This window comes from Oncorhynchus nerka, linkage group LG19 (genome assembly GCF_034236695.1).
Source record: "Oncorhynchus nerka isolate Pitt River linkage group LG19, Oner_Uvic_2.0, whole genome shotgun sequence".
NCBI lineage: Eukaryota > Metazoa > Chordata > Actinopteri > Salmoniformes > Salmonidae > Oncorhynchus > Oncorhynchus nerka.
The window spans coordinates 41,975,358-41,997,032 of NC_088414.1; the positions used below are offsets into that span (position 1 = coordinate 41,975,358).

At 44.4% G+C, this 21,675-nt stretch overlaps 2 protein-coding genes and 1 long non-coding RNA gene across 5 annotated transcripts in view; all 3 read right to left on the minus strand.

Moving 5' to 3' along the window:
• The window catches only part of sparta (spartin a), a 23,738-nt gene extending 19,196 nt beyond the window's left edge, over positions 1-4,542 (minus strand). For both annotated transcript variants that reach the window (XM_029653175.2, XM_029653176.2), the window contains exons 1-2: positions 4,367-4,542; positions 1,454-2,311 (exon numbers count right to left, since the gene is read on the minus strand). In XM_029653175.2, coding sequence (XP_029509035.2) covers positions 1,454-2,290 — 837 coding nt within the window. In that variant the 5' untranslated portion in view covers positions 2,291-2,311; positions 4,367-4,542. The remainder of the gene's footprint in view (positions 1-1,453; positions 2,312-4,366) is intronic.
• A 3,982-nt stretch (positions 4,543-8,524) lies between these two features.
• LOC135562365 (uncharacterized) lies at positions 8,525-9,625 on the minus strand. Its single transcript, XR_010459876.1, has 2 exons — positions 9,129-9,625; positions 8,525-8,970 (listed from the first exon to the last, which is right to left on the minus strand). It is a non-coding gene; the product is annotated as an uncharacterized LOC135562365 (long non-coding RNA).
• Positions 9,626-13,847: 4,222 nt separating this feature from the next.
• ccna1 (cyclin A1) lies at positions 13,848-20,917 on the minus strand. 2 transcript variants are annotated; one of them, XM_029653173.2, is made up of 9 exons: positions 20,737-20,917; positions 20,212-20,361; positions 19,910-20,129; positions 19,675-19,793; positions 19,143-19,366; positions 18,776-18,980; positions 18,175-18,288; positions 14,533-14,666; positions 13,848-14,298 (listed from the first exon to the last, which is right to left on the minus strand). In XM_029653173.2, exons 2-9 carry the CDS (start codon positions 20,359-20,361, stop codon positions 14,247-14,249), a joined length of 1,218 nt encoding a protein of 405 aa, XP_029509033.1. In that variant the 5' UTR covers positions 20,737-20,917; the 3' UTR covers positions 13,848-14,246. The 2 variants fall into 2 exon arrangements, with proteins under 2 accessions (XP_029509033.1, XP_029509034.1); XM_029653174.2 differs by lacking the exon at positions 18,175-18,288.
• Positions 20,918-21,675: the final 758 nt, after the last annotated feature.

A 21,675-nucleotide genomic window follows, 5' to 3' on the forward strand; every position in this document is an offset into this window, starting at 1 on the left:
TATTTCATTGTTTTGATGTCTTCACTATTATTCTACAATGTAGAAAATAGTAAAAATAAAGAAAAACCCTTGAGTAGGTGTGTCCAAAATTTTGACTGGTAGTGTATGTTTTTACATGGTCCTTGTAACCGGATTTAGTGTCCGTAATTTCTCCGGGTTTAGCGATCAATAGTTTTTACTGTGTAATTGGTTCCACGAGTGGAACCTCACCATCATCAGGACTAGTAAAACTTCTCATTCAGCAGAACCTCCCACCATCCTCCTCTCATCTGCCTAATGGAGATGCATGCATTGTGACCTCACCACTGGGAGAGAATTCTAGAATTCCATTTGGGTCTGGGAATTCTTCGTTGTCATAGCAACACCAAACAAAGAGAAATGGACGGCAGGTTGCCTAGCGGTTAGAGGGTTGGCCCAGTAACTGAAAGGTCACTGGTTCTAATAACCAAGTTGACAAGGTGGAGAATATGTTGACGTGCCATTGAGCAAGGCCCATATCACTCATTTGCTCCTGGGGTGCTATACTGCTATGGCTTGTAAAACAACACATGACAATAAAACTATGGTAGACCATCCCACGTGTGTGTGTGTGTGTGTGTGTGTGTGTGTGTGTGTGTGTGTGTGTGTGTGTGTGTGTGTGTGTGTCTGTGTCTGTGTCTGTGTGTGTCTACGAAATGCTTGAGCACTGGGTTGACACGGTATCAATCTATGGCATCTGCCATCCGTCTCACTAATCCTGAACTAAGAGATATGGCTACACTTGGGTTAGTCTCACTCATCTGGAATAAGAGATATGGCTACACTTGGGTTAGTCTCACTCATCTGGAATAAGATATGGTCTATGATGTTGCTTGTTCTGAGACAAGGGGAAACAACTTCACCTGTAAACAACAGATCTTATCTGGAGATAGAGATCTGGGGCATATTCAGTAGGGCACAACATACCAAAACTTTTTGAAAACGTACAAATATGAGGTTTCAGACCATTGGGTGCCTAATGAACACAACCATGAACAAGACTGAATCCAGACAACCTCGACCAGCCTAAAACAGTTAGATGAAACTACCTCAAGCTGCCACAACCACAGTCACCCTCAACCCTTTTCTCTACTGCTCTTCTACAAACAGGAGTTTCTTTTCAATTCATTATGCAGTTACTCTCCATACACCTGGTAATAAGATAGGTGTGTTGGAGACGATATACTATTTTCTATTGGTATTTTAAACACACACACACACAAGCCAACACCCACCCTCTCTCTCATACACACACACACACACACACACACACACACACACCCTCTCTCTCATACACACACACACACACACACACACACACACACACACACACCAACACCCACCCTCACCCTCTCTCTCATACACACACACACACACACACACACACACACCCTCACCCTCTCTCTCATACACACACACACAGTGGTTTCCTTACGTGTAGGAAGGCTGATGCTCCTCCGTTGGCCATGTCTTTGAGCTGGCTGCTGAACCTGATGATGCGTAGATAACCCGGGTACGATGGGGCGCTCACCTGGCCATCCGACGACACGAAAAACATCTGCACTCCTCGAGGGAGGAACAAAAGCTCCTCTCCGTCCCCCCCTACCCCTCCCTCGGGCTGTGGAGGTCCCCCCACCCTCTGCCCCCCCAGCCCCAGACCCCCTCCTCCGGCTGGGCTATAAGCCAGGCTGTGGTGCCCGTCAGTGGGCTGGGGGGTGTAGGCTGGGGGCTGCTCTCCTGGGAGCCCCAGGGGCAGGGCAGGGAGGATGGGCAGGGAGGGGGCCATGGTGATGCATGTAGCCCCGGCAGAGAGGCTGTCTGTTGGGGTAGCCCCGGGTGGCAGTGTGGGGTAGAGATGGGGGAGGGGGTTGGAGGAACCAGGCAGCGGCATAGGGGGCACCAATGGCCCCAGGGTGGGGTAGAGGCACTGGGAAGAGAGATCCACTAGATCCACCAACGCTGGGCCTCCCTGGCCCGCCGTCCCCACCCCTGCTGTCTCCATGTTTGCTAGTCGGGTGCTGATGTTAGTTAGAGTCTCCCTCATCTTCTGCTGCAACTGCCTGGCCGTGTCCCAGGGGGCTCCCTGGTTCTGTGGCCCCCTGGTAGGGACCTCCAGGCCCAGGGTTAGGTGCTGCCGGCCCCTCCTGTACAGCTCCAGGGCCTGGGGCCCCTGCCCTGCCTGGTCAGCCGCCAGGCCCCTGGTCAGACACTCCAACGCACGGTCATACTGGTCCCTTATCAGCAGCAACTCTGCTGGCTCTGCCAACGACATGTCTTACTGCAGTCTGGAGATCTAGACAGAGGAAAGGAGAGGGGGATGAGGAGAGGAAAGAGAGGGAAAGAAGGGAAATGAGAGGGAGGAGAAAAGGATGAGACAGGGATGAGAGGAGAAACATGGGAGGGAAGACAGTGAGAAAAGAGGAGGAAAAAAAAGAAGAAAAAAAAGAGAAGAGTTGGTGAGATGAGGGCGAAGGACGGGAGGATGGAGAGGGGGAAATTAGAAGGGGAGAGAAGAGTTGGTGAGATGAGGGCGAAGGACGGGAGGATGGAGAGGGGGAAATTAGAAGGGGAGAGAAGAGTTGGTGAGATGAGGGCGAAGGACGGGAGGATGGAGAGGGGGAAATTAGAAGGGGAGAGAAGAGTTGGTGAGATGAGGGCGAAGGACGGGAGGATGGAGAGGGGGAAATTAGAAGGGGAGAGAAGAGTTGGTGAGATGAGGGCGAAGGACGGGAGGATGGAGAGGGGGAAATTAGAAGGGGAGAGAAGAGGGGGATAGAGGAGAGGTGAGGGGAAGAGAAGAGAAGGAAATCAATAAGAAGGCCAATTGTCACTATTACTGTGTTGTATCTCTGTGAAACCAGCCTGGTCTCATAGACTAGACGTAGCATAGTGAAAGTAAATCCGGAACACTCAATTTAGCATGATATGTTACGTTTGGTTACACAACACAGATGGTTACTTATTAAGGCAAGCCAAAGGTTGCGAGTCCGAATGTCATTACGGACAACTTTAGCAACTTTTCAACGATTTACTACTTTTTAGCTACTTTGCACGTTCGTTAACCCTTCCCCTAAACCTTTAACCTAAATCGAAAACTTAACCCCTAGCCTGGCTAACATTAGCCACCTAGCTAGAAATCGTAACATATTGTACGTTTCACAAATTCTGGACATTTAATACGAATTGTAGTTTGTAACATATCATACGAAATGGGTGATGGACATCCACAAATGAATACCTACTGTACCATATGGAACTCAACATATCATTCTAAATGGCGTGTATCGGGTTTTACATACAAAATAATACAAAATGCTCTGAGACCATGTTGGCCGCCTTTCGTTCCAGTTCTCTGCTGCCTGTGACTGGAACGAATTGCAAAAATGGCTGAAGTTGGAGACTTTTATCTCCCTTACCAACTTCAAACATCTGCTATCTGAGCAGCTAACCGATCGCTGCAGCTGTACATAGTCTATCTGTAAATAGCCCACCCAATTTGACCTACCTCATCCCCATACTGTTTATATTTATTTACTTTTCTGCTCTTTTGCACACCAATATCTCTACCTGTACATGACCATCTGATAATTTATCACTCCAGTGTTAATCTGCAAAATTGTAATTATTCGCCTACCTCCTCATGCCTTTTGCACACAATGTATATAGACTCTCTTTTTTTTCTACTGTGTTATTGACTTGTTAATTGTTTACTCCATGTGTAACTCTGTGTTGTCTGTTCACTCTGCTATGCTTTATCTTGGCCAGGTCACAGTTGCAAATGAGAACTTGTTCTCAACTAGCCTACATTGTTAAATAAAGGTGTTCTCAACTGGCCTACCTGGTTAAATAAAGGTGAAATTTTAAAAAAGTTATAAAAAGAAAAGTGAAACCGGTTGTCAAATACACTCCCAAAGAGAATGACATTAAGTGCTATTAAGACGACACAATACTCAAATCTCTAATTTGATATTAAAATAAAAACATTCCAACACATGCAGCACTTTATTAGGTATTATAACTAGACATTACAGTTTAAAATTGTTTAGGAAGTAATCGTGACAGCTTTTTCCTCCAAATCTCTCAGCTATGCTTTTAGGGGGTTTGTCTGGCTGGTTCCACCTGTATGACAACATTCAACAGATGTTTTGTAAAGCGTAATGTTTCTTTCAACAATAATGAAAACTCTTTGAATAGTTGAATAGTTATGTAGACTAATTCTTGTCATTTTGACAACAAAAAAAATGCAGTTTTCTTAGGGTCAAATAACGACCGAGTAGGCTACTGTTGTCTACATAACTACTCAACTTTACGGACAGTCGAACACAAACCGAACCCCAAATAAACCTACCTTTAGCGACAAACCCGTGATTTCAAACTACTCCAGAAATGGAAATAAGACGACAATGTTAGTTAATGAGAAGTAACATTGTAGCCATTTATCAAAAATACGTTTTTCTTTCTCGGATCAACGTGCGCTTATCCTGCTGTGTCTCGCTGTCCCCAAACATACGCACATCTGACATTCGCGACACGCTGACAGGTTGAGGGTCGTCACTAGTTACCACAGCCACAAAGTCATAAACCCCGCCCATTTATTTTATTTATTTATTTTATTTCACCTTTATTTAACCAGGTAGGCTAGTTGAGAACAGGTTCTCATTTGCAACTGCGACCTGGCCAAGATAAAGCATAGCAGAGTGAACAGACAACACAGAGTTACACATGGAGTAAACAATTAACAAGTCAATAACACAGTAGAAAAAAGGGGGAGTCTATATACAATGTGTGCAAAAGGCATGAGGAGGTAGGCGAATAATTACAATATTGCAGATTAACACTGGAGTGATAAATGATCAGATGATCATGTACAGGTAGAGATATTGGTGTGCAAAAGAGCAGAAAGGTAAATAAATAAAAACTGTGGGGATGAGGTAGGTGAAAATGGGTGGGCTATTTACCAATAGATTATGTACAGCTGCAGCGATCGGTTAGCTATATACAATTGTATCTTCTTCAAATCTGATTTAAAACTTAACCCTAAACTTAACCCTGACCTTAACCACACTCCTGTCTAACACTAATGCTTGACATGGGATGAAAAATGCCCAGTAGACTGTATTCACACACAAATTCCCAAATGACATTATGATAGAGGCATGCGATTATTCCCTGTTAAGGGTTCATAGACATTTTGGCAGATGGAATTTCATGACTTCTCCATGACCAATAATTAGTGTTGTCTCTATATAGCCTACATTAAAAAGTCAGCATATGTGTCTTATTGACACTAGAAGGCTGCTCTGTCCTACCAAGCAAAAAGGCAGTAACTGCTCATTGGGTCGAAAAATGAGTTCATGTCATTTTTTGCCACATTAAATACATGCTTAATAATTTAGACAAGTACCCTGCCTCTATTGTATTGTGTTCAGGATAAATGTTAGCAGTAACTGCAGTGTGGACTATTAGACCAGGGCTGATGGTTAGGCTACAGTGTGGAGTATTAGACCAGGGCTGATGGTTAGGCTACAGTGTGGAGTATTAGACCAGGGCTGATGTTTAGGCTACAATTTGGACTATTAGACCAGGGCTGATGTTTAGGCTACAATTTGGAGTATTAGACCAGGGCTGGTGTTTAGACTACAGTGTGGTGTAATAGACCAGGGCTGATGGTTAGGCTACAATTTGGACTATTAGACCAGGGCTGATGTTTAGGCTACAATGTGGACTATTAGACCAGGGCTGATATTTAGGCTACAGTGTGGTGAGTTAGACCAGGGCTGATATTTAGGCTACAGTGTGGTAAGATAGACCAGGGCTGATGGTTAGGCTACAGTGTGGAGTATTAGACCAGGGCTGGTGTTTAGGCTACAGTGTGGTGAGATAGACCAGGGCTGATGTTTAGGCTACAGTGTGGTGAGATAGACCAGGGCTGATGTTTAGGCTACAGTGTGGTGAGATAGACCAGGGCTGATGGTTAGGCTACAGTGTGGTGAGATAGACCAGGGCTGATGGTTAGGCTACAGTGTGGTGAGATAGACCAGGGCTGATGGTTAGGCTACAGTGTGGAGTATTAGACCAGGGCTGGTGTTTAGACTACAGTGTGGTGTAATAGACCAGGGCTGATGGTTAGGCTACAGTGTGGTGTAATAGACCAGGGCTGATGGTTAGGCTACAGTGTGGTGAGATAGACCAGGGCTGATGTTTAGGCTACAGTGTGCTGTATTTGACCAGGGCTGATGGTTAGGCTACAGTGTGGTGAGATAGACCAGGGCTGATGGTTAGGCTACAGTGTGGTGAGATAGACCAGGGCTGATGGTTAGGCTACAGTGTGGTGAGATAGACCAGGGCTGATGGTTAGGCTACAGTGTGGTGAGATAGACCAGGGCTGATGGTTAGGCTACAGTGTGGAGTATTAGACCAGGGCTGATGGTTAGGCTACAGTGTGGAGTATTAGACCAGGGCTGATGGTTAGGCTACAGTGTGGAGTATTAGACCAGGGCTGATGTGTAGGCTACAGTGTGGTGAGATAGACCAGGGCTGATGGTTAGGCTACAGTGTGGTGAGATAGACCAGGGCTGATGGTTAGGCTACAGTGTGGAGTATTAGACCAGGGCTGATGGTTAGGCTACAGTGTGGAGTATTAGACCAGGGCTGATGTGTAGGCTACAGTGTGGAGTGTTATAGAGCAGGGCTGGAATAAAAGCCTGCACACCCAGTAGCTCTCCTGGACGACGGTTGGCCACCCCTGAAATTAAAGGTTATCACATTAACCAAATACTTGTATGTCTTTATACAATGATTCACTCATTCTATGAATCAGGGATACAATGGATATGGTAGGTAGGTAGCTAACTAAAACATGTTATCTATAACTTTACAAGACTAAAATATTCATGTTTCAGGGGAGATCTATGCACAGCATGGAAGTTATTTGTCAATTAGGCTTTTCTGAGAATATTTGTTTTGAGTTATTGGAATTACATAGCCTATTGGTGACAATGAGTCAATGGAATTAATACTGAGGCCTACAGCTCAAAATACTGAATGTAAACACAACATGTAACAATGTCAACTATTTTACTGAGCTACAGTTCATATAAGGAAAACAGTCAATACAAATAAATGAATTAAGACCTAATCTATGGATTTTTGCATGACTGGGCAGGGGCACAGCTATGGGTGGGCATGGGAAGGCATAGGCCCACCCACTGGGGAGCCAGGCCCAGCCAATCAGAATGAGTCTTTCATCAGGTGCCTGGGTGGCTGGTCTCAGATGATCCCGCAGATGAAGAAGCCGGATGTGGAAGTCCCGGGCTGGCGTGGTTATATGTGGTCTGAAGTTGTGAGGCCAAAATTCACTCAACTTATTGTGGGAAGCTTGTGGAAGGCCACCCAAAACGTTTGCCCCAAGTTAAACAATATAAAGGCAATGCTACCAAATACTAATTGACTGTATGTAAACTTCTGACCCACTTGGAATGTGATGAAATAAATAAAAGCTGAAATAAATCCTTCTCTCTACTATTATTCCGACATTTCACATCATTAAAATAAAGTGGTGATCCTAACTGACCTAAAACAGGGATTGTTTACTAGGATTAAATGTCAGGAATTGTGAAAAACGGAGTTTAAATGTATTTGGCTAAGGTGTATGTAAACTTCTGACTTCAACTGTATGTTTTGAATTGGCTATATAGCTAGTCTATCATTATATAGGCTACCTGCTGTACACATGCAGATGCTGCACACAGAGAGACTCGCTGAAGGATAATTCTGATCATGGTTCAAATGTAGATTTTTTTAAAAGTGATTGATACTAGAGAGTAATAGGATACGGCGCGTGTCAAATTTGATTGATTGCTGACCTTATGACCTGATGACATGTACAGAATATGTGCCCCCGCCCCCCCCCTGTTCGTGTGGTCATGTGTTAGAGGGTGTTTGAACTTTTGGGGCCCATGCCCCCTCCACCCCCAGTTTTATCTCCCTTATGGTTGTTATCTATGAAGCAGGAATGTCTGGGGCTATAGATAGCGCTGTGGCCTCAGCATTATAAATGTCCAGAACAAGCCATTTTTTTAAGACCTGAATATGTGTGTGTGTGGGTGTGTGTGAGAAACAAGGAATGTGTGTGGTTGTGTGTGTGTGTTAGAAACAAGGTCCCTTGGGCATTGTGTCCATTTCAGGCTTTAAACAACAATTAAACAGCCATCTAAATAATGTTTCTCAGCCTAGTTTCCTATTGAGTTCTCTTTATATGTACAGGCACAGAGCTTCCAGATGGCTCCAGCCTAAGGATTTTCAGTGCATGTACACACGGGGAGATTAGAACCCCAAATAAAAGATCCTAAAGGTACTTTCAGATTCAGGTTTATCATGACAGCCGCTTTATGAAAGGCCTTTACTTATGGCTAAACAGCTTCTACACAGCTTATTAATTAATGCTGTGGGATGAAATGATGTGTTTCTAGGAGGGCTTAAACAAATATACAGTGAAACAAACATGGCCACTTTACACACATTTTTATTGACTTTTAAAAAGACCACAGTAACATGACAGAATTTGTGCAAAGGCAACGAAATCTGCTAGGGGATATTAAATGTACAACAGTAGTATTATGTAACAAGCAATACGTATTAAACATAAGGGACATGCAATCATGACAGGCTCTTTATGAAAGGCCTTTAACTATGGCTAAACAGTTTTCTACACATCTTATTCATTAATGATGTGGGGCATACCCAGGAGTTACAGGCAGGACGTTTGATCTACACAGGGAGGGGAAAACTTACGGAGTTATGATGGAGCGGGCAAGCGTCTTTGAGTTGGTGAATTCGAAACGAATAATGGTCTTGTAGCTCCCTTCAGTAACCACGAGCACAACCGTTCCATGATTTTAACTGGCGGCTTTATTCTGTAGTTTCAGTGAGAATTATCCCCTTCAGTGAGAACTATAAAGTAAATTAAAAATACAGTTAAGCACACTCTTACAACATTATCTTAGGAGTGACTTATTAGCTTGGTATAACTCTGAAGTGCTTACATACATAACAGTTTAACCGGCGTTATAACGTGTTCAGATTAAACACATGAATAAAGGAAAAAATACCTCATTGGCTGCTTATTACAGAAGGGAGGAAATCAAACTTCACACTTATTATTCCTGGCATGAATTCACACTTCATCCTAACATACACTCTTCAACCTTTATGAACTACACCCGATGACATGAAAACTTAGCTAACGCAGCGCAGGATTGCCTTCCCTACAAAAGTGTGTTGCTACAATAAGGATCCCCAGTTACAACAGTATTAGCTACGTAGTTCCGCTTGTATTATCATTTTCCCCGCACAGCGGACACATAATTTGGAATTATAACATGTGTTAAAATGTAGGTACTAAATATTTTGAATTAAATCACTGGTTTTAAAAATGTATCTCACGCTTTAACGATAGGGGAAGAGGTCATTTCATATTTCGTTTTGGGGGGGGGGGGTATTAACTTTATGGAAAACAATATTCACACAAACAACACCGTTTAGAGCAGCTTGGAGATTATTAGCCATGTAAACGGGGAGCAAAAGAGCGGATTTAACCAACTCTGTACAAACCGGCGCTCCAGGGACAAGGTATGGGACCATTATACATTTTTGTTAATAGTTATCAGCCTTTTTATTAGTTATAGATCTGTTGATAGCCTATGTTAAAACAAGGACAAATAATGTTTTTTCAGACTGTCATCAGGTCATAAACTCAGCAATCAATCAAATTTGACACGCGCCGTATCCTATTACTCTCTGATACTATATTTAAAAAGGAAAAACACAATATTACAATTCCAGGATTTTCTGACCATAAGATGGAACAGCGCATCCTGCGCATTCAGGATGGCACATTTCTACGTCTGCTCATTCTCCATCTGCTCATTCTCCATCTGCTCATGCTCAATCTGCTCATTCTCCATCTGCTCATTATCCATCTGCTTATACTCCATCTTCTCCATCTGCTCATTCTCCATCTGCTCCATCTGCTCATTCTCCACGCTATCTATAGCGACCTTCATGCTTCACCCAGATAACAGGGGAGATAAAACGGGGGTGGAGGGCATGGGCCCCAAAGTTTAAACACCCTCTAACACATGACCACATATTCTGTATTTTCTCCATCTGCTCATTCTCCATCTGCTCATTCTCCATCTGCTTATACTCCATCTTCTCCATCTGCTCATTCTCCATCTTCTCCATCTGCTCATTCTCCATCTGCTCATTCTCCATCTTCTCCATCTGCTCATTCTCCATCTGCTCCATCTGCTCATTCTCCATCTGCTCCATCTGCTCATTCTAGGCTGTATACAGTCGTGTATTAATTTCCACAAAGTTTTCTGCTTCAGTGTCTTTAAGATATTTTTGTCAGATGTTACTATGGAATATTGAAGTACAATTACAAGCATTTCATATGTGTCAAAGGCTTTTATTGACAATTACATGAAGTTGACGCAAAGAGTCCATATTTGCAGTGTTGACCCTTCTTTTTCAACAACTCTGCAATCCGCCCTGGCATGCTGTCAATTAACTTCTGGGCCACACTGACTGATGGCATGCTGTCAATTAACTTCTGGGCCACACTGACTGATGGCATGCTGTCAATTAACTTCTGGGCCACACTGACTGATGGCATGCTGTCAATTAACTTCTGGGCCACACTGACTGATGGCATGCTGTCAATTAACTTCTGGGCCACACTGACTGATGGCATGCTGTCAATTAACTTCTGGGCCACACTGACTGATGGCATGCTGTCAATTAACTTCTGGGCCACACTGACTGATGGCATGCTGTCAATTAACTTCTGGGCCACACTGACTGATGGCATGCTGTCAATTAACTTCTGGGCCACACTGACTGATGGCAGCCCATTCTTGCATAATCAATGCTTGGAGTTCGTCAGAATTTGTGGGGGTTTGTTTGTCCACCCGCCTCTTGAGGATTGACCACAAGTTCTCAATGGGATTTAAGGTCTAGGGAGTTTCCTGGCCTTGGACCACAAATATCGATGTTTTGTTCCCTGAGCCACTTAGTTATCACATTTGCCTTATGGCAAGGTGCTCCATCATGCAGGAAAAGGCATTGTTCATCACCAAACTGTTCCTGGATGGTTGGGAGAAGTTGCTCTCGGAGGATGTGTTGGTAACATTCTTTATTCATGGCTGTGTTCTTTGGCAAAATTGTGAGTGAGCCCACACCCTTGGCTGAGAAGCAACCCCACACATGAATGGTCTCAGGATGCTTTACTGTCTTCTCCGGACAAGCTTTTTTCCGGATACCCCAAACAATCGGAAAGGGGATTCATCAGAGAAAATGACTTTACCCCAGTCCTGTAGCGAAATGCACAAGCATTTCACTACACTCGCATTAACATCTGCTAACCATGTGTATGTGACAAATAAAATTTGATTTGAATCGAATATCAGTCTGTCACTGATGTTTTTCCTGGAGAGAAGTGGAGTCTTTGGTGCCCTTCTTGACACCAGGCCATCCTTCAAAAGTCTTCGCCTCACTGTGCGTGCAGATGCACTCACACCTGCCTGCTGCCATTCCTGAGCAAGCTCTGTACTGGTGGTGCCCTGATCCTGCAGCTGAACCAACTTTAGGAGATGATCCTGGCGCTTGCTGGACTTTCTTGGGGGCCCTGAAGCCTTCTTCACAACAATTGAACCACTCTCCTTGAAGTTCTTGATGATCCAATAAATGGTTGATTTAGGTGCAATCTTACTGGCAGCAATATCCTTACCTGTGAACCCCTTTTTGTGCAAAGCAATGATGACGGCACGTGTCTCCTTGCAGGTAACCATGGTTGACAGAAGAAGAACAAGCACCACCCTCCTTTTGAACTCAATCAACATGACAGAGTGATCTCCAGCCTCGTCCTCATCAACACTCGCACCTGTGTTAAGGAGAGAATCACTGACATGTCAGCTGGTCCTTTTGTGGCTGGGCTGAAATGCAGTGGAAATGTTTTGGGGGGATTTAGTTAATTGGGGACTTTGCAATCATTGCAATTCATCTGATCACTCATAACATTCTGGAGTATATTCAAATTGCCATCATACAAACTGAGGCAGCAGACCTTGTGAAAATTAATATTTGTGTCATTCTCAATTTTTGTCCATGACTGAATATGAAATATATTAATTAGTGAAGGGGAGAAATTTAGATACTAGGCTACTTGCAATATAGCCTAATAAATCTTTAAATGTCTTATCACACATACTTAAGGCAATAGCCGTCTACTAGACATTTATACAGTGCTTTTAAAAAAAAACACAAGCCATCATGTATTACAATGGTCAAATCGGGGACTGAGTATTTTAATGGTTTTAAATGTTTTTTTTGCTTCTGAATCCGTTTCTTCAGTCCAGCGAGTGGGTTTATGAGCTGTTTTAACGAAGTGACTCGTGTCGGATTACATTACATAGCCACCACTACTGAAGGCTGAAAAGTCCTGCCTATTTCCCTCTTATTTAATTCTCTGAGAGCCCTGTCACTTCTTGGCAGAAAAATAAGCTTACGCGCGCACGGCCCTCAAAAGCATTTATAAAGTATAAACAGCACTCACATTAGGGACTGCAAAATTACTTTACCCATGATTAGTAAATGGTTTATTAATGTGTCAAACGAAGCACAAGGCTGGAAATCTGCATCCACAAAAACTAGTCCCGGCATCGTTCTATGACAGGAAGCGTGGTTCCCCTCGTCTCAGGGTACCAGTGCTGTGGGAACGGATGCTAGGCTTAGCAGAGACGGCTCAGATGTGATATGGCTAAAATGCCAGGGTTGGCTTTTTGTCCCAGTCTGACCCTGGTAGTCTACGCCAAGTACATGTTGACTGATGTCAACGTTATGTTCAACTATGGCGAGAGGTTTCAAATAAAACAGGTGTGGTGGGCGATATGAAGACACGCAACTGTAATTGTTCTTTGCTTTTCATTACAGTCGGACAAATACGCCATCTTATCAGGGGAAAACAGAACGATATCCACGACTCCAGTTCTGATGGAGCTTTTGCTGTTCTTTCTACGAGCGCGTAGTTTTCATTCCTTTTTAATAATCGATCATTTTGACTTTGTGGCTGTGGTAACTGTAGTGACGACCGCTGTATAGCACTTAAAATCAAGGCTGTGTATTGTGTAGGCTAAGCCTGGTATGACGTTGATAACCACGTAAATCTTTTCCAGACAAGGTGTTTTAACGTAGTCTGAGCTATGTATAGTCAAAATTGCTTAGCGTCAAATTAGACATGCTAGACTACAAATCCCTGCTAGCCATCTTCAGCTGACACCTCTACTAACAGGTATTGTAACAAAAAAAGCTACAGTTCAGAAGTGTTCAAATTTAGGTAACAGGTCACTTGAGTCTGCAGTCATGGCATCTGTAGTTCTGAGCCACATTAGATGTGGGTTAAATACAGGCAAATAATGATTAGTCCTCTTGTCCGAGAGGTCAGTCAGCACAAGTCTACATGAAAACAGCCATTAAGTGTCAAAAAATCCCCTGTGGGAAAACGGTTGGAACTATTACCCCATTGGCCCGCTGGGTTACGGTTCATACTGTAGTGAGCTGCAGCCATCTTAATGGAGACAGTTCAGGTATGGCAGACTTTATGTTCTTCTCTTACCAATTATGAATGTAGCTGAATGTAATACAGCCAATTCCCCAGAGCAGTGGAAAGAGCCCACAGCCATGACAAAACTGATAGAAGGAAAGCATGAAAGCTCCCAGTGTCAAGGCTGAGGACTGAGAAGCGGAGTAATGCAATGCCGAGGCCAAACTATAGGCAACTTGTTTCCTTTAATCACATGATGCAACATACAAGATGCAGCCAGAGGTCCATGATTGTGTGGCAGTGACCAAAAGCAAAAATGACTTCGTACAGTAAAAACAAAGATTCAACCACCCGTTTCGAAAAAAAAAAATGAAAAGAGGTATTGGTTAAGTCTTGAGCTTACAGACTAGTACTAAAACACTTGAAGTAGGCATTCTAGAGTTAAGTCAACAAGTTACTATTATCATTGCGTTTACTTGATAGCTACCTACACAAATAGCTAGCTAGAACAAAGTGTTAATAAGATAAATTCATTTAAAAAGATTAAAAGCAATACAAATAAGTTATCCAGTAGGCATCTACCGAGGGAGCTAAGAGCTGTGTTGTCAGTCATTTCCCAGCCACTTCAGTAAAAAGGCAGATCCCCAGGAGGACTTAGCATAGACACGTTGCCAAACCTGCAGAGAGGAGAGCCAATCAGCAGATGTTCATGGTAGTATTTAAAAAAATAAAATTAAAAAAGGCTAAAAGTTCGGCAACAGGAAACAGGTGTTATTGGACAGGTTCAGGTAGTGAACCCAACCCAGGAGTATTGCTGTGGCTAAAGACAGACATGGTTAAAGGTTAGACACCATGGTTAAGGAATTATAGTAAAAAAAAAAAAAAAAAAATAGTACAGATTACCAACTCACTTTGAGCACTTGTACTTCTCCCTGATGGCCTGTTGGGGGCGACTGTAGGCACTGAGGTACATCTTGTGGAGGTCCTTGAGACAGGGTACAATCTCTGCCAGGGTGTAGCCAGTGAAGGTGTACAGGGCGTCAGGCTGGAAAAAACAGATGCCACACGGTGAGTTAAGCGAGTCAAACCAGTCTAACTAGGGAATCAGGTAGCCTAGCAGTTAGAGTAATGGACATTAACCGAAAGGACGCTTTGCAAATACCCGAGCCGACAAGGTGAAAAATATGCCGATGTGCCCTTGAGCAAGGAACTCCACCCTAACTTGCTCCTGCGTGCCATACTAGGACTGACAGTCAAACATGTCACTGCACCCACCTGGTGTAGGACTTTCTAAACTCAGCAACAAAAAAGAAACATCCCTTTCAGGACCCGGTCTTAAAGATAATATAAAAATCCAAGTAACTTCACAGAGCTTCATTGTAAAAGGGTTTAAACAGTTTCCCCATGATTGTTCAATGAACCATAAACAATTAATGAACATCCACCTGGTCGTTAAGACACTAACAGCTTAGTGATAGGCAATTAAGGTCACAGTTATGAAAACTTAGGACACTAAAGAGGCCTTTCTACCGACTCTGAAAAACACCAAAAGAAAGATCCCCAGGGTCCCTGCTCATCTGCGTGAACATGTCTTAGGCATGCTGCAAGGAGGCATGAGGACTGCAGATGTGGCCAGGGCAATAAATTGCAATGTCTGTACTTTGAGAAGCCTAAGACAGCGCTACAGGGAGACAGGATGGACAGCTGATCGTCCTCGCAGTGGCAGACCACGTGTAATACCTGCACAGGATTGGTCCATCCGATCATCACAACTGCGGGACACGTACAGGATGGCAGCTGCCCGAGTTACACCAGGAACGCACAATCCCTCCATCAGTGCTCAGATTGTCCACAATAGGCTGGACTGAGGGCTTGTAGACCTGTTGTTGCTGGTGAGGACCTTCCTTACAACGGTGCCTATGGGCACAAACCCACTGTCACTGGACCAGGCTGGACTGGCAAAAAGTGCTCTTCACTGACGAGTCGCGGTTGTTTCACCAGGGGTGATGGTTGGATTCGTGTTTATCCTCAAAGGAATGAGCGTTACAGAGGCCTGTACTCTGGAGCGGGATAGATTTGGAGGTGGCAGGTCCGTCATGGTCTGGGGCGGTGTGTCACAGCGTCGTCGGACTGAGCTTGTCGTCATTGCAGGCACTCAACGCTGTGCGTTACAGGGAAGACATCCTCCATGTGGTACCCTTCCTGCAGGCTCATCCTGACATGACCCGCAATGTCACACTGCTCATTCTGTGCGTGACTTCCTGAAAGACAGGAATGTCAGTGTTCTGCCATGGCCAGTGAAGAGCCCGGATCTCAATCCCATTGAGCACGTCTGGGACCTGTTGGATCAGAGGGTGAGGGCCAGGTCCACTCCCCCCCCAGAAATGTCCGGGAACATGCAGGTGCCTTGTTGGAAGAGTGGGGTAACATCTCACAGCAAGAACTGGCAAATCTGGTGCAGTCCATGAGGAGAAGCACTGCAGTACTTAATGCAGCTGGTGGCCACACCAGATACTGACTTACATTTGACCCCCCTTTGTTCAGGGCCACATTATTCAATTTGTTATTTACATGTTTGTGGAACTTGTTCAGTTTGTCTCAGTTGTTGAATCTCATTACATTCATACAAATATTTACACATGAAGTCTGCTGAAAATAAAACGCAGTTGACAGTGAGGACTTATTTTTTGGGATGAGTCTATATATAGCCTACTTATGAGAACAATGTCTAAAAGGGAGATTACTCTACTGATATCAGGAATGTGATTACCACACCAGGATAAAATGCATATGTGAGTTGGTATTCTTGATTTAAGGTCAGAACAGGCACTAGTTTGAGGTTGGGGGGAGGGGGGTGATGCAACAGTCAGCATAAGAGCGTGAGACCAATGGCCATCAGAGTACAGAAGACAGGCATGTCTTACCCCGAGTGATGATGCAACAGTCAGCAGACAGGCATGTCTTACCCAGGGTGATGATGCAACAATCAGCAGACAGGCATGTCTTGCCCAGAGTGATGATGCAACAGACAGCAGACAGGCATGTCTTACCCAGAGTGATGATGCAACAGACAGCAGACAGGCATGTCTTACCCAGAGTGATGATGCAACAGTCAGCAGACAGGCATGTCTTAACCAGAGTGATGATGCAACAGTCAGCAGACAGGCATGTCTTACCCAGGGTGATGATGCAACAGACAGCAGACAGGCATGTCTTACCCAGGGTGATGATGCAACAGCCAGCAGACAGCAGACAGGCATGTATTACCCAGAGTGATGATGCAACAGTCAGCAGACAGGCATGTCTTACCCAGGGTGATGATGCAACAGTCAGCAGACAGGCATGTCTTACCCAGAGTGATGATGCAACAGTCAGCAGACAGGCATGTCTTACCCAGGGTGATGATGCAACAGTCAGCAGACAGGCATGTCTTACCCAGAGTGATGATGCAACAGTCAGCAGACAGGCATGTCTTACCCAGGGTGATGATGCAACAGTCAGCAGACAGGCATGTCTTACCCAGGGTGATGATGCAACAGTCAGCAGACAGCAGACAGGCATGTCTTACCCAGAGTGATGATGCAACAGTCAGCAGACAGCAGACAGGCATGTCTTACCCAGAGTGATGATGCAACAGTCAGCAGACAGGCATGTCTTACCCAGAGTGATGATGCAACAGACAGCAGACAGGCATGTCTTACCCAGAGTGATGATGCAACAGACAGCAGACAGGCATGTCTTACCCAGAGTGATGATGCAACAGTCAGCAGACAGGCATGTCTTACCCAGAGTGATGATGCAACAGTCAGCAGACAGGCATGTCTTACCCAGAGTGATGATGCAACAGTCAGCAGACAGGCATGTCTTACCCAGAGTGATGATGCAACAGTCAGCAGACAGGCATGTCTTACCCAGAGTGATGATGCAACAGACAGCAGACAGGCATGTCTTACCCAGAGTGATGATGCAACAGTCAGCAGACAGCAGACAGGCATGTCTTACCCAGGGTGATGATGCAACAGTCAGCAGACAGGCATGTCTTACCCAGGGTGATGATGCAACAGTCAGCAGACAGGCATGTCTTACCCAGAGTGATGATGCAACAGTCAGCAGACAGGCATGTCTTACCAGGCATGTCTTACCCAGAGTGATGATGCAACAGTCAGCAGACAGGCATGTCTTACCAGAGTGATGATGCAACAGTCAGCAGACAGGCATGTCTTACCCAGAGTGATGATGCAACAGTCAGCAGACAGGCATGTCTTACCAGAGTGATGATGCAACAGTCAGCAGACAGGCATGTCTTACCCAGAGTGATGATGCAACAGTCAGCAGACAGCAGACAGGCATGTCTTACCCAGAGGGATGATGCAACAGTCAGCAGACAGCAGACAGGCATGTCTTACCCAGAGGGATGATGCAACATTCAGCAGACAGCAGACAGGCATGTCTTACCCAGAGGGATGATGCAACAGTCAGCAGACAGCAGACAGGCATGTCTTACCCAGAGGGATGATGCAACAGTCAGCAGACAGCAGACAGGCATGTCTTACCCAGAGGGACCTGTTGAGGGTGTAGTTGGCCAGACAGAAAGCAGCAGCTGCCACCATAGAGGGGAAGTAGTGCAGGAATGGATCCACTTCCAGCATGCTCAGCTCTGCCACATACTGAGAGTAGAGTGACATTAAACAAAACAAAACACTTGTTAACTGCAACAAAACACTCCTTCACATTAAATGAATAATGTTGATAAGCCATTTTGTCAACTGGGGTGAAATACACTACACATCAGGCCTGGGCAATTCCAGCTTTCAGGGAACTGATTGGTGTCACTCTCCCCCAGCAAACACACCTGATAAACAAATTGCATTTAACTGAAGATCATGATTAGTTGATTTGAGTCAAGTGTGTTCTAGGGCAAAAGTGTTTCACCAATCAGGACCCTGAGGACTTGGGTCTCCCTACAGGGTCAACTCATTGGGTTTTATTTAACCAGGTGAGAACACATTCTTACAAGTAACTAAATGATTGAACACTTAGGTCAGAGTACTGACTCATGTACCCTGATACCATGCTGCTAGCCTAAAGGCACATTTCAAAACATGGCACAGCTATCAAGCAGTCAGACATGAGTATCCAGTTCTCTGTAAGTACCAGGGCAAGGCTCTCAGTCTTGAAGCAAACTGCTTGGACGGTGAGGAAATGGCGGAGGAACTGGTGTGTGGTGGGGGCGGTCATGTCGAAGGCCAACACCTTCAGCAGGAAGTGTTCCATACGAAGCAGCTGCTTCTTGGTGTAAGTGTCATCTGTGATGTACACAAAGTCATCCACCTCCGGAGGGTAGATCTCCTCGTATTTACTACCAGAGAAAAGGGTTAACACTAAAAAAAAGCCCATTTACCGCAGCTGAAAGTGAACCACCTTTCCTACAGATTACTTGTGGTAGGACTACGCCAGAACTAGTATTGTAAACAGATAAAGAGTTTTACAAAAATTCTACTGAATTTGTAAGGTGACTTACGCAGCCAGCAGCAATGCAGCGGTGCCCACCAGCTGCAGCTTGCCCCGGAGTACAGACATGCAGGAGAGGAAGCGGTCCATGTAGTTGACAGCCAGGTAGATCGTCTCCCCACACAGCTTGTACTCCTGGCCGACCTCCACCAGCCAGTCCACCAGGATGACACGCATGCAGTTGGTGATATCCGGCTGCTTCCGCATGTAGCCAGACTTCGGATGGCACTTAATCTGGAACAGAGGGTTAGAAAGAGACTTTACCACCACCTTCAGTTAGAGCAATTTTAAAAAACAGGCAAATCTAAAGAACATTTATATGTAGCTGGTGTGAGGTTAACAGCAGGATAAAGTAAATATATACAAAAAGCCAGCCAAGCTACAACTAAAGTGCTGGCGTGTGAAGCCACAATGGCTGCCGTGCCTGATCCAGGTATTTTGTGGGGGGGAGGCGAACTGTGCATTTCATTTAACAGATGCCCTTAAGTCAGAAGCATAGAAGAATTTAAACTAGTAGCCGTATTGCTTGAGCGAGTGCGCACTTCACTCTTGCGTAAGTGTTTGTGGATGTCCTCAGAATATTCTGCCAGACACATGGCATTCTGAGTGGTGACAGCCTCGTTATCTGGCAGCGACTGCATAGAAGTGTCCATGCATGACCCTGCAAAACAAAGGTTCACTATTAAATGAGTCGGTGCTGTGAACATGAAGTGAAAGTTGACATGGTGATGAGTCATGGCGCCCTTGGTGTGTAATGGCACCAAAGGCCGACCTCACCTGAGCTCAGGTCCAGGAAGAGACGCAAATCTCTATGTTGCATAGCAGCAGTTTCCTCATCCACCACCTGAGGCTCTGCAGCCACTAGTTCACCAGAGGCTGGGATGACGACCTCACATGGCTCATCCACATAGATGTCAGCGCTAGAGCTTGAGGGACAACCCAGGAGATTGGTGTGGGAATTGTCCAAAATAGAGCCACGTTTGGAAAAAATAACTCCCTAAAAATAAAAAATAAACTGATTAGCCAATATGAAGAGACTTGACGCAGAAAAAAAAAAAAAAAAACTCAGAACTACTCACCTGACCAAAAGATCGACTGTGTTGTTCGTTTTCTGTTAAAACGCCGAGTATAGTCCTCTGTTTAGCCCGGTCCATACGGGATGAATCCATCCTATTTGAGGCCAGAACATTTTCTTGGCTACTAAGACGGGCGACAGAGCTGAAGTTCATCTTTATAAAATAAAAATAAGTTTAAAAACTATAAGTAGAGGGTATTATACATCAGGAGGGTAAAAACAAACCTAAATGTACCTAGTGGATCTGTATAAACTGGCTGCCATGACTACCGGAGGGGTTTAACACGTTCGCAGGTCGCCTTGAATTATTATACACAAATAAAAGTTCAGCTGGCTGGTTAGCTAAGCTATTATCGCAAAGACAACCAAAACAAAGTTTTAAAAATATATAAAAAAATAAACTGTGTGTGCACGAGTTGTTAGCCAACGCTTCAAATGTTTGGCTTTAATTAAGGTAGCTTGCAATTGAACAGTTTCAATTGATATTTTTGTATATATATATATATATATAAATATAAATGTCACAAACCTTAGTTGCGTGTTACACAGCCGATGATGCACAAACTTTTTATGATCAAAAAGACAAAATTATTTTAAATTATTTTGTCGTGGTATGACTAGCTACCTCCCAGCGGTTTATATTGGCCTGTGCTTGCAGGTTTGTCTCATTCGGATGAACGCACTGATCAGCTGTTCCTGTGTAAAACTCAGCTGTTGATGTGTAAAACTCAGCTGTTTCAGATGTTACTGTGTAAAACTCAGCTGTTTCAGATGTTGCTGTGTAAAACTCAGCTGTTTCAGATGTTACTGTGTAAAACTCAGCTGTTTCAGATGTTGCTGTGTAAAACTCAGCTGTTTCTGATTTACACAATCGAAGTCCGAACCGCTCTCAGTCGCGCGGTCCAATCACAGCCGACAACGAGACCACGTGGTGGCGTTTCCATAGCAACGTGAAGACTCTCTCTCAGTTGCGCGGTCCAATCACAGCCGATGACGAGACCACGTGGTGATGTTTCCATAGCAACATGAAGACGCTCATAGTTTGCGCGCAGCGTGCGTATATGTTTACATGCAATATTAGTCTACAATCTCAAAAGAAAACGTTGCCATGAACTGAATGATCATTGATATTTTTATGATCAAAATCTATTAGTGTTTCAGAGAGGGAAAAATATTTGCCTGGCTAGCCAGACTCATTTAGGGTTTCTATTAAACTGGCACCCGGTTGAACCGGGCAATGATCCGTCACGTGACCGAGCTTAAACCGGTGAGGGAGATGCACCCTGCTCGGGTCAGGTTGTCAACCAAGCAGCAATGCAACTTCTCTTTTCCATAAGATATATCTCGGAATGTTCTAATTCATTCTCATTGGGAAGGCAGATGAAGCGTTTTTTTTTAATCAAAAGCAATCGCTTTTAAATTTGTAAAACAGATTCCTACTTATTACTCCACATTCTAAAGTTAGTGA

Excerpts from the sequence above, each read along its gene's own strand:
- ccna1 (XM_029653173.2), bottom strand. The coding sequence starts at position 20,361 with ATGAACTTCAGCTCTGTCGCCCGTCTTAGTAGCCAAGAAAATGTTCTG. Across the intron at positions 18,981-19,142 it reads GCTGCATTGCTGCTGGCTGC|TAAATACGAGGAGATCTACC; the intron begins GTAAGTCACCTT and ends TTTCTCTGGTAG. Across the intron at positions 18,289-18,775 it reads AGACTGAGAGCCTTGCCCTG|TATGTGGCAGAGCTGAGCAT; the intron begins GTACTTACAGAG and ends CTCTACTCTCAG.